Below are 13,319 nucleotides of genomic sequence, written 5' to 3'. Positions count from 1 at the left end.
CCAAGATCAGACTTGATTTCAGAGATTTGAGACTTAAAAGTTGCAAGATGGCTACAAAGCATGTCATAATTTGCTGGTTTTCTATTTACATTTTTCCTTTCTTCTCCAATAATATTTCAAAACATTATTCCAGTTAAAAAGTAAATCCAGAACATTTGTCAGGATCTTTTCATAACTTCCCTTATGATTATTGTCAAAATTGGCGTACCTTATTCACCTGTGGTTGCCGAACTAAGATTAATTTGTCTTATTCTTTGGATCATCATTCCTAAAACAAACCTCTGAGCTAAACATGTCTTGCGATCCACTGGCATGGTTCCTCAAGGTGAGAAAGATCCTACAACAAAGAGCACTGAATTTCCTCTAACTCACCTTTTTCACCCAAACCTTTTCAGATTACTAACCAAAAGCAACTTAATGAGAGTGCAAATCACTTTTGTTTTGCATCAACTTGCTTTGAGCTGACATTGCCTTGATTTAAAAAAAAGCCTTGTTTTCAAATCTTTCCACGCCTTGTCCCTTCCTTTCTCCATCGCCTCCTTCAGTTTAAAAAATGAAAGTGCAAAAACAATGTACTGGAGGAACTCAGCAGGTCAGGCAGCATATGTGGAGGGAAGGGAGAGATGACATTTCAGGTTGGGACCCTTCAAATTAAATGAAAGTGTTATACCAATCAGCTAAATTTTAACTAAAAATCTATCAACTGTTGGTGTCTGTCAGTTTGTTTATAATCCAAATAATGCAATGTATTTTAGACCAATTTTGGTAATAGTTACTCCAGAGACATCAAGCTCAATTGCAAATCCGAGGGGTTAACATATATTTTGTACTTTAAAATTTAGGTAAAAAACTGACATCTCAAAATCTGTTAATATTGTCCAAATGAAACACATGCACTAATTTCCCAATTCTCAATTTATTGTGATATGAATGAGCAGTAAACACAGAATATTTGATTCTCAATACTACGAACCAAAATATACACCGATTGTTCATGCAATCATGCGGTAATCAATACGAGATGATGAATATTCCATGCAAATTGAAAAGTGTAATTACAAAAATACATACATTTTAGATATATTGGAAAAAAAAATCTACATTAACACAATCCATTTTGTAAAATGTTAATCAAAATAACGACACATCGGATAAACAGATCCCTAAAGGAATAAGGGAATATTATTAATTCTACAAAAAACATACATTTATATGGCACATTTAGGTATTGTTTCTCATATCATACACACAGTTTCATAAAAGTTCAAATCTTGCAATTGGCCATTGAACAGGTACCTATTTTGCTCTGTGCACACCTTTAAGGTCACTACAAAGTTCAATGAATATGCCAAATTTCATAGTTTCCACAGACAAATATAGTAAGTAAGCCTGATGTTGATCTGTTGTTAAATCCAATTCAAATGGCAGCTATTGATCCTGCTTTTCATACCTGTACATTTCTCCCACTCCCTTTGAAAGTGGGATAAACCATAATGGCATTATTCTAAATGGCGGAAGAGTAATTCAGTCAAACAGTATTACATTAAAACAAAATGCTTTACTAGTCTCTGACTGAAGTAACTCAAATTAAGAGATAAGAACAGATACAACAATGGTACAAACATTTAGAAGTAAATTCCTGCAACATGTTTCCCATTTTAATGCCGTATGGTTTATGACAATATGGATCTTGTGCAAATTGTTTGTGCAGGTTTTTAAGGTTGTTAGGGTTTTGCTTAATCATGGACCTGTTTCCTTGAGGCACATTCAAAAAGTACTTTTTAAATACAGTACATAAGTAAACACAGATTTGTAAGAATAAGGAATTTGTGGATTTATGCTGAAAAATGTATTATAATCCAGTATTCATTCACTGGATACTTTGGATCTAATTAGGAATTCATGAAATAATTAAGAATATTAGTGAAATACCATCATGGGATTTTAATGCTCATATTGGTATGCCATATGTTTGGCAATGTTTTTGGTAATATTGTACGATGAGTATACCTTTACTGATGAATGGTTTGTTTCTTTGGTTATGTATTGGCCATATTTAGAAAATCAAACATGAAGTACCTGTACAAATGTGTGAATATTATGTTTTCATTTTATTTCCTATAAATATAGGAAGCCATTCGTCCATCTAGTCTATGCTGCCTTTAAGAGCAATCCCCTCAATCTCATTCCCCCTCTTGTTTAAAATGTAATCCATTCTTTCTCGACATCTAATCAACTCTTCATCCACCTCTGGGCGTTTAAGCTACCGACTAGCAAGGATGTGGGGAAAATGGAAGTACCTAGGGGGAATATCTACTTCATCATGGGAAGAACAGGCAAACTCCTTTTTCTAAATTAACATTTTTTTTGTGCTCATTCTGTGTAATCCCACGTTATATGCACGCAGGATGTTGGATGCTTCCAGGGCAGGGATAACACAGAGCTTGATGTTTATCATCCTGACAGTCCACTTACACTCTATACCAAGTGTGGGCATAGAGTATTCCGCTGACATTAATGCACATAGCTAAAACAGCGTTGCTGCATCTTTGCTGTTGATAGTCAGTGTTTTCTATTGCACAACATTATTCGAAGACTTAATTTTATCTCATTCGAATTTGTGTGCTGTGAAAGTCCTAAATATAAATGTTTATATATAACTTTTGAGTAATTGGTCTAGAATAATTTCCTGCATCTGAAAATTGAACCATATAACCAAAAGATACTCTTGAAAAAATTAAACAAAATGAAGCTTCATAATTTTAACTCCAATAGTTTGTTTAAAAATAATGGTTTAACAGATTAACTAAGAATGGCAAATGCTAAAATTTTCATAATCAACAAGAAATCAGAGGCTACCTTCTCAAATGCAAATCCATAAACAGCATGGACAAATATAATGTAAAAGTATTTTTGAAGGTAAAGTGATATTTTAACTAACTTCTGAAATGGTAATTACAGTATGTGAGGAGATTAGGAACTACTGTTCAATGAAAAGCACCCTTTGTATTCACACTGCTTCATTTGGAGGTGATGGTTTGCAAGAATTGTGTTGATTAATTCTTGCTGATAATTACGTAAAGACATGTGTACATTAGTGTTTTATTAGCTGATGTGTAGTGAAGTATATATAGAAGTCTAAATTGTAAGATAAGAAAGTGCAATCACTCATTTTCCATTGGTTCGCTAACACCTCGACATATCTATGTAATTACTTTTGGAATTGCTTTAAAAAAAGTTAATTTTTTACACAAAGTTTGAGGAAAATATAATTTCCTGAATTTAAAAGCAATGGTAAATGTTACAGAATGGAACAGTTCAGACTTTTTAAAAAAGAACCATTTAACTCATCCCTTTTGCTCTGTCCCTTTCTCTTTATAATCACTTCCTTCTCATGTCCGAAAAGTCATTAATCAAAAGACATGGCAGTTTGTTAGCGTATGTTTACTGATAGAAGGCAGGAACTCCCTAATATAGGATATTTCAGGTGCTGACCACAATGCAGCATTAAAGGATTGGATTTTCAAAAAGTCTGCTACCTAAAAATGAAGTGAGATGCAAACAGAAATTTGTGCCTACGCAAGCTTAAAAGAAAAATACTAAAAGCATTGTCTATAAATTGACATGACTAAAAATACCACCCCCAATATTGCTACACAACTTAGGCTTCAAGCACATCTTTCGAAATCTTGAATTTCAATTAAAAATATTGCTCTTAATGATCTTTGTTCTGAACATTAAGCTCAGAGAGAATGCAATGAAATCACTGCATAACAGTGTTTGGCTGTTTCTGAGAAGTTGCACATGTTTAAAATGATTTAAGAAATACCAATCTTTGGCAAAATTGAAATTAACATGACATTAAAAGCATTAAATATTGGGGTGGGATGTAATATTAAAATTCCAATAAATCTCATTTAAAAGTTAGCTCTTGTTTTAAATAGGAAGGGATTTCACTTGTCATTCGACAGTTCCTATGATGTTTACATTTAATGGGATTGATTGCACTGGTACTTCACATCAAATAGTAGGAAAAGATTTTCTTACTTTTAATGTTTATGCAGCTACAATTATCCTTAATATAGTCATCCATGGAATCATGAGGGAACAAAGTACAAAGACGTATTAGTGGTGTTTGATATCTGACATTATAAGGTTACATTAGAAATACTTCTTCACATACTGTATATTGGATAAACTGGTCTTATTGTCAAAGCAATATGAAAGATTCAGTAATATGTCAATTTCCTTGCACTTCCCGATGTTCTGTAACAACTCACTTTAATTCAAATCATTAGTTAATGAATGGATTTTAAATATTATGTGTTAGTACTTCCTGGGCATTGGATGCCAACAATCTTTTCCCTGGAGTGTATGAGGCTGAGGAGTGAATTTAGAGGTATCTACAATCATGAACAGCACAGATAAAGTGAATGATCAGTCTTTTTCTCACAGTGGGGAGTCCAAACCTAAAGAGCGTGGGTTTAAGGTGAGGATGGATTTAAAGTGAATGGGATTTTTTTTTCCATAGAGAGTGTGGTGGGTATTTGGAATGAGCTGCCAAAAGACATTTAGACATGTACATGGATAGTTAAAGTTTAGATGGATTAAATGTGGGCGAATGGAACTAGCTCAAGTAGGCACCTTGGTTGGCATGGATGTGTTGTGCCAAGGGGCCTGTTTGTATGCTGCATGACTGATGATGGAAGCGATCAAGGCCAGGCATAGTTCTCTTTCCGTCCCACAGTCACATTTCCAACCACAATCATTAATGAAACTCTGAAGTTGGAACTTTTTCTCCCTCATCTCTCCATATTCACTAACTTTGCAAAACTAAACCCAGTTTCAACCCCATAGAACCAACATAGAACCACCATACAGCAATTCATGCACTGTAGCCATACGTCTCCAAGTACAACATCGCAAAATTAAGTATTAGCAAAATAAAATGAATTGCACGTTCAAAGTACAATTTGTTTCGTTCAGCAAGTTTAGGACATATTTTCTAAGTATATCTAGCACCAAAGAAATGATAGTAATTTGTGCATGTTTCAACAGCTACTGAAGCTGGCCAAATTGAAATAGCTGCTAAAAATATGAAGGTGCAGCCACTGACACCACCCAGCCAATTTGTGAAAAGGGCCAAATTCTAATTAACCACGTGGATGCTAAAGATTAAGACCCTTCTTAACTATCCACCTAACTAACGTGTGTGGCAGAGTAATCCTACCACAATCTTCTTCTCCTTCCCTCTGACACCCCCCCCCCCCCCAAATCCAACACTTGTGTAAGCCTCAACACTTATATCCTGGACTCCAATTCTGAAAGGTTTTATTCTGTTACTACACAGAGTAGTCAATCACCAACATTGAGTGGCAACTTTTTAAAAAATTGTCTGGAATTTCCTCTTGATTTTGGGAGGAAGTGGCTAAGCGCACCAGCTCTGTCACAATTTCAGGCCACTGACACAATTTCAGGCCACGTTAGGCTGGCTAATGTTAATGTTTACTCCAAAACTTAAATACTGTCAAATTAAATAGCAAAAGCATTAAAAATGTTCTTCTTTTATTGAGTGCCAGAACTGGAAAAACACCAATCGTCCAACAAATGATCTACGTGAGCTGACACTAATTGTGAGCAAGGTACAGCCCGCTGGCATCACGACAGCCAACTATAACTCTGTTCGGAAATCCAATACTGTATTTTCCGCTCAGCAAGTATCACTGAACAGTGATCGAGAGAGAAAACAACAACTTTCCCCTGCCCTGAGAGTCTGAAGCCAATGGTGGAGTCAATTTTTCTAACTTTTTTTGTCTAGATTACACAACTGGATACAGTGCCTTTGTGCACAATATGGCTTGGTTATGCATAATACATTGCATTTACCAACTCATTGGGAACTATAATGGAATGGCTTTTAAAAATTAAATCAGGACACCTCACGTTTTACGCCTGCTTGATTTGCGCGTTTTTAGAATGACACGCTTGCCTAAATGCTTCCAAAGTTTAATTTAAACACTCCTATATTTGGAATAACACGCTCAAATTTATGCCTGGCACCGTAGTCATGTGGGGTGCCTGGCATATGTTTGATTTGTGCACTTTTGATTGCACACTGCTTTTCAAGCCTGGAGCCCCCGTGTAAAATGCGAGATGCCTGTACAGTAATAACTTTTCAAGCCAAAGAGTTAATGGGTGGTACTTCATTTACATATGTTTGCAATTTTCTGATGTTTGGATAGGCTCCGGGCTGTACCTTTCCCTATCAATCACGCAGATTAGAAAACAAAATTTTACTTAAGTGATCGTTTCTTGGTGCTGATTGTCAGAAATAGAGTGTTTTGTAATTTTCAGTTAGTGTTTGAACTTGTAAAATAGCATGGCAGTGGTAAGCTGCTGGTTCTATGTTTATAATGCATTCAGTAAGCAAGAGATGGGGTGAGTTTATTGAAGTGAACATTGAAAAAAAACTGGCAGCACCAATCAAGGAAAGGCGAGTAAATCCTGAGTCTGCTATCACTTTTGACACTCCTCCCACCCCGACATGCTGCAGCGCAGGTTCACAGGCAAAATAGCCAATGCCCATGCATAGGCCATTTTGTGCAGGCTGCCCAAATCAAGGTGGACAGCATGAATCTTGCAAACACAAATCACAATATAAACTATAGGAAGCTTGGATGATTTCCCACCCCACCCAAACAAGGCCATCTATCCTCATTTTCTAATTAGGCAACTAATTACCAGGTATCAAACTTAAGGTGCATTTGGTTTGTCTCTGCACCATAACTCAAAATCCCATTTATTTTAAAAAGCTCATTGGAATTACTTTAATTTTCATGTGCAATTTCATTTCACTGCCAGGGATACTAAAATTAAAACAGAAGGACATAGGTAGCAAATATTGTAAGACATTGCCCAATGCCCATTTAAATATATTGTGTTTCATTTGCTGGATCCAGCCAGATTATGAAACAAATTAAAACAGAAATGCAGAGTACCATTTGTATACTTAGTGGAAAACACTAGAGAGCTAGAATAAGATGCTAAAGAGATTGAATTAGATATAAAACTTGAGAAAGAAATCCTCCTTTTAAAGACACTGAGCAAGATGTACTATATTATGAATTCAGATGATGTGATCAGGTTCTGACACACCATCAATTCTGATCTTGTGCTCTTGCCACTGTCTTTGCAGCTGTATCACATCCCTGCCAAACCACTCATGTAATCTGCTGAAGCAGTAGGTCCCTGTGGCTGTGGCAGCATTATCATGGGCCAGCATCAGACCACCAATCCCAGACGTTACCCCTCCTGTTGCTGTTCTCCTCCTCGGGGGCAAGGGAGGTGGCAAGCGTTGGGTATGTGGTGGTCTTTCCAGCACCTGGTCTGGGATGTATTTTGCAATGTCATTATCATTACCAGCATGAGCTTTACCATTCCATTCTGTTTCTAGTGTTTGAACTGATGTGGTATTCCAGGGAACGTAGCCATTTTCTTTAACAGAAGTTCCATGAGATACAGTGCAACTACTTGAGATCTGTAGTGCACCAGAAGGATTGATTGCATGTTTTTGTGCAAGTAGTTTTCTCTGGCTTTTCCGGCTGCTGCCTCTACTTTGCTGCATCTCTTCCAATTGTTTTTCAAGTTCCCTCACGACTATTCTCATGTAGTCAAAGCTTGCGCGGGATAAAGCTTTAACCCAGGCTTCCATTTCTGCGGGGTTCTCTGCAGCCATTTTGTATGACTTTGACTTAACACTGTCAAACTTGATTGCAAAAGCATGCTCCTCTGAAGACTCGCACAATTCCACTGTACATCCCTCCAGTATGATTACTCCAATGGGCTCTCTGCTCTCCTTTTCTTCAAAGTAAAAGAACAGGTTACCCTTCAAAACAAACCAACGGCGGTGATAAGCAGTGTTTCGTTCTCCCTTTTTGTGCAAGTATCCAGTCTTGTCAGTTGGAGAATCACAAGTGGCATAGTATGCCACACTCCTTTCATTCAACTTCATGCTTTAGCTTCTATAAAGAAAAAATAAAACACAAAGGACATTAAGAATGGAGAATGCAGTTATTCTTCAAAGTATTCACCATTGTTCATGCGTGCAAATTTGGTTGGATCTGAGCATCTAGTTTTAACTATAGATGTCAGTAAAAATGCAAACAGATGGAGAATTTAGTTTCATCGATTAATATGTTGTTACATTTACTAAAAAGCAGCTTAAAAGAATGTACCATGTCAAGAGATTACATGGAGAGGCCCAGGAAATATCAACACAAAATGATCACCACAGATTCAGACTAGGTCTAGATGAATTACAAACAACAGAAATAGAAGTATGCCATTTAGCCCCTTGAGCCTTCTTCATTATTTCATTGTATGATGGCCAATCCTCATTCATCTCATTTCTCAATTCCCTTCACACCCCAAAATTTATTCATCTCAGCCTTGAATATACACAGCAGCTGAACATCTACAACTACCTACAGTAGAAAGAGGTGGAACACCAAAAGTGGTGGAAAATAGTTTAAGTAGACAGTTTAACAAGCAAGGATTTAGAAGATTGTATGAAATATTAATCCTGATATAAAAATACTGTTTGCTTTCCAATCTGCACAAGACATTATGTTGAAAGGCTGGAAAAAAAAACCTTTTGACATTTAAAGCATATTAAAAAGATCAATGCAAATAAAGACATTTAATCAGCTCTTTGTAGGTGAAATCATATCCGACACAGAGATAGTTATGTTTAATCACCTTGAGCCTTGGGCATTGCTTCAGGTGTTTCTCATAATCATGTCCTAGGTCCAACCATCTACAGCTAGTTCATCAATGACTTTCCTTCCATTAAATATTTTAGTTCCTTTTACAGCTCCTCAAACAAAGAAGTAATCTGTGCCTGTACGAAGCACTACTTCGACCACATTCAGAAAGGGGCAGCTAAATGACTGGTAACATTCACACCACACAAGTGACAGGCCATGACCGTCGTCAATTACAAATTATGAATGGCATTGTCTATAACAGAATCAAGAAAGTTATTTTGGGTATACACTCATGAGAAGTGGAAGATATAAAAACAGCATTTGACAAGGAATATAACATGGAAGGAGCGGGAGAAAAATTAGTCCCACTTTACTGAATTTTGCCAGGTATCAATTTGACTTCAGATTTCCATTGTCTTCAGTTGTAAACATATATTATGTCTGTGAACTTTGCCTTGCCATAAACTTCAGACAAATAAAGTTATATATAATGTATGCAAAATTAAAATCTGAATGGAAAAGTGAAACAAAGGGGACTTGAAGTTTAAAGACACAAATTAGGCACACAAGATTCATTAATCTGGAGCAAAACAAAATTGCTAGAAGAACAAAGGAGGTCAGGCCACAGCTATCGAAGCAGAGGGGTGGCTGGTATTTCAGGTCGTGACCCTGCATCAGAATAATCAATGGAAGGAGCAATGCAGAATAATAAAGAGGGGGAAAAAATTACACCAAGGTTATTTACAGAGCGATGGAATGATTTTTAAAAATCCTGCCAAATTTATGTGGAATTTGGTTATGTCAGACTTGGGGTGCAATGTATAATTTTATGTAATGATATAGAGAGGATCTAAAAACTATTTACAAGGAGTGATATGGGAAATGCAAGGTATTCCCAATCTGAAATGAATGAAGATCGTGGATTTCTATTTTTCTCGAAAACAAAAGGTTCTTCAACATTCTTTACAATTAATAAAGCTTTGATAAAGCAGACAAAAGTATTTGCACTTATGGGGACCTGCAAAACTTCAGGCAACCGATTTCAGAGCGTCACTCAGAATCTCTAAATTAGAACACTTTGCTACTCAGAAATTGTGGAGCTCACTACTACAGATGTAGTTGTGGTAAACAAGAAGCTACAACAGGAAGGAATTGTAGAAAATGCTGCTGGAAGTAAACTGGCCAAGAGGTGCAGAAGCAACACTGCAGGCATGTTTTGCAGTCTGAAGTGATCATGCGATGTTGCTGGTGGAGAGAACTGCATGCTAGAATAGAATGGTAGAACACACAATGCTGGAGTAACTCAGTGGGTCAGCCAGCATTTCTGGAGAACATTGAGAAGTGACATTTCGGGTTGGGGTCCCAGAGTCTGAAGAAATGGCCCTGACCCATAATGTCACCTATCCATGTTCTCCAGGAATACTGCCTGAGCCTCTGAGTTACTCCAGAATTTTATGTTATCTTTTTCGTAAACCAACATCTTCAGTTCCTTGTTTCTCCAACTATATTCAACTATACGATACAGAATCTCCTCTTCGCTCTATCTATTGTAGTTGCGTTTGCCTTGATTGTATTTATGTACAGTATAATCTGATTTATTCATTAAGAGATGCTTGGATTAATAATGAATAAGTTTATTGGCCAAGTATGTGCATATACAAGGAAAGGGCCTTGGTGCTCCACTCACAATGGATTAGCTTGGATACTCTAATGTAGTTGAGTTTGACTTGATTGTATTTATGTATAGGATTATCTGATTTATTCATTAAGAGATGCTTGGATTAGAAATGCATTGATTGATGAGCTTGCATTGAATCATTAAAGATCAAACTTGCACAAACAGAAGCCAATGGCTACTGGATGCGCGCATGCGCGCTGTCCGGCGGTCGGCACAGCAACTCGGCAACGAGCGGCGGTTATTTTCAAATAAAAATAAACCGAGGACGTCCGGTTTATGACAGGAACCCGCTTCTTTGGTTCAAGAAGACGGAGATGGAAGCGAGTGAGAGGTTTAGCGGCCGCTGCTCGGGCAGGGAGGCACTGCCCGGATCCAGGAGCCCGGGGATGGGAGTAGGCCCGAGGAGGGAGTGAGGGCGGCCGCCACTCCTCGCCGTCGCTACCGCCCTGAGGTGAGTGAGGCGTCGGCCGCAGCACCCGCGCTGTTCACTCACCGGCTGCCCCGGCCCCGCGGACCGCCCGCCCTCACGCCCCGCTCGTCCTCAGGCCGCTCCTTCCCCGCGTCCGCCATCACCGGCGCCCGCTGACGTCACGGGATGGCCTGGCCTCCCTCCGGGAGAAGGAGTGGCAGTGGTTCAATGCCGGCTCCAGCAGCTGTACATAAAGCACAGTCACAGTGGTTCAATGCCGGCTCCAGCAGCTGCACATGGAGCACCGTCACAGTGGTTCAATGCCGGTTCTAGTAGCTGTACATGGAGCACAGTCACAGTGGTTCAATGCCGGCTCCAGTAGCTGTACATGGAGCACAGTCACAGTGTTCATGGAGCACAGTCACAGTGGTTCAATGTCGGCTCAAGTAACTGTACATGGAGCACAGTCACAGTGGTTCAATGCCGGCTCCAGCAGCTGTACATAAAGCACAGTCACAGTGTACATGGAGCACAGTCACAGTGGTTCAATGCCGGCTCCAGCAGCTGTACATGGAGCACAGTCACAGTCAAGTCAATTTATTTGTATAGCACATTTAAAAACAACCCACGTTGACCAAAGTGCTGCACATCTGGTTCAATGCCGGCTCAAGTAACTGTACATGGAGCACAGTCACAGTGGTTCAATGTCAGCTCAAGTAACTGTACATGGAGCACAGTCACAGTGGTTCAATGTCGGCTCCAGCAGCTGTACATGGAACACAGTCACAGTGTACATGGAGCACAGTCACAGTGTACATGGAGCACAGTCACGGTGGTTCAATGCCGGCTCCAGTAGCTGTACATGGAGCACAGTCACAGTGTACATGGAGCACAGTCAGTGGTTCAATGCCGGCTCCAGCAGCTGTACATGGAGCACAGTCACAGTGGTTCAGTGCCGGCTCCAGAAAGCTGTACATGGAGCACAGTCACAGTGGTTCAATGCCGGCTCCAGCAGCTGTACATAAAGCACAGTCACAGTGTACATGGAGCACAGTCACAGTGGTTCATTGCCGGCTCCAGTAACTGTACATGGAGCACAGTCCCAGTGGTTCAATGTCGGCTCAAGTAACTGTACATGGAGCACAGTCACAGTGGTTCAATGCCGGCTCCAGCAGCTGTACATAAAGCACAGTCACAGTGTACATGGAGCACAGTCACAGTGGTTCATTGCCGGCTCCAGTAACTGTACATGGAGCACAGTCACAGTGGTTCAATGCTGGCTCCAGTAAATGTACATGGAGCAGTTAGCCAGTGGTTCAATGCGAAGGTATCACAAAATGCTGGAGTAGCTCAGCAGGTCAGGCAGCATCTAGGAGAGAGGGAATGGGTGACATTTCGGGTCGTGACCCTTCTTCTTGCTCCAGTATCAACTGTACATGGAGTACTGTCAGTCAGTGGTTCAATTCTGGCTCCATGAGGGGGATAGGATGAATGCACAGAATAATTTGCCAGTAATAGGGGAATCGAACCAGATGTCATAGGTTTATGATGAATGGGGAAAAATCTAATAGGAATCTGAGGGGCAACTTTGTCACTCAGAGGGTGATGTGCATATGTAATTAGATGCTAGAGGGGTAGTTTAAGGCAGATACTATAAATAGCATTTAAAATACATTTGGACGGGTACATAGGAAATATTTAGAGGTATATGGGCCAAACGCGAGCAAATGGGACCAGCTTAGATGGGGCATCTTGGTCAGCATAGACAAGTTGGGTCGAAGGACCTGTTTCTGCGCTGTATGATTATAACACCTAGAATGAAGATAAAATTGTGATTGAATGCATCTCACTCAATCACTTATTTTCCATGAAATGATATGCATGTTTACTCTCAGACATGAGTATCTACTGCATAACAAAGCAGTCGCTCGCAATGGGAGATCTAAACATGTCTGCAATTTCAGTTCTTTCATTCACAGTTTCAGCTGTGTTCTGAATCAGTAATAGCTATCCCGCAGATGTTCATTTCTGGAAGAAACAGGACGTTCATCTTCATTTGTGAAAATATTTGTTCACATACGTATTTTCTGGCAAATAATGTCGGCTTCTGCCGGACACATAACTGAAAACCACCCCTTTTGAAAGGTGTTCCAGCATGTTGACATAACATTGAGAGGTCAGAAGTTCCTCTGGGGAGAGAAACTAATGCACTATGGGAGAACATGTAGGATAAAATTATGTTAGTTAGAAGTGGGGAGGGGGTGTGGGTTTGGATGAGAACATTATAAGAGAAAGGACAGAAGAAATTGGGGAGGAATGTAATTTTAAGGGAAGAATTAATTTAGGATTTATATACAATTTTAAATATTGATAAATAGAAAGTGGTGTCCTGCTAATGTGTGATAGATTGTTTAATGATGCTGTTTTCTATGTTCCTGAGAGCTTTCCTGTTTACCTCAATAATACA

General features: G+C 39.1%; 2 protein-coding genes across 2 annotated transcripts in view; one reads left to right on the top strand and one right to left on the bottom strand.

Moving 5' to 3' along the window:
• Positions 1-910: 910 nt before the first annotated feature.
• On the bottom strand, positions 911-11,164 carry pheta2 (PH domain containing endocytic trafficking adaptor 2). Its single transcript, XM_078421590.1, has 2 exons — positions 10,937-11,164; positions 911-8,021 (listed from the first exon to the last, which is right to left on the bottom strand). The coding sequence occupies exon 2, from the start codon at positions 8,009-8,011 to the stop codon at positions 7,127-7,129; it is 885 nt and encodes a 294-aa protein (XP_078277716.1). The 5' UTR covers positions 8,012-8,021; positions 10,937-11,164; the 3' UTR covers positions 911-7,126.
• The window catches only part of sh2b3 (SH2B adaptor protein 3), a 141,034-nt gene continuing 138,347 nt past the window's right edge, over positions 10,633-13,319 (top strand). Inside the window, exon 1 of the mRNA XM_078421588.1 lies at positions 10,633-10,894. The gene's annotated coding sequence lies outside the window, so the exon portion shown is untranslated. The remainder of the gene's footprint in view (positions 10,895-13,319) is intronic.

The sequence above is a fragment of the Rhinoraja longicauda genome, chromosome 25, assembly GCF_053455715.1.
Source record: "Rhinoraja longicauda isolate Sanriku21f chromosome 25, sRhiLon1.1, whole genome shotgun sequence".
Classification (NCBI taxonomy): domain Eukaryota; kingdom Metazoa; phylum Chordata; class Chondrichthyes; order Rajiformes; family Arhynchobatidae; genus Rhinoraja; species Rhinoraja longicauda.
This window is presented reverse-complemented; position numbering and strand designations above follow the sequence as displayed.

Bases quoted from the DNA above. Each gene is read 5' to 3' on its own strand.
- pheta2 (XM_078421590.1), bottom strand. From the start codon at position 8,011: ATGAAGTTGAATGAAAGGAGTGTGGCATACTATGCCACTTGTGATTCT.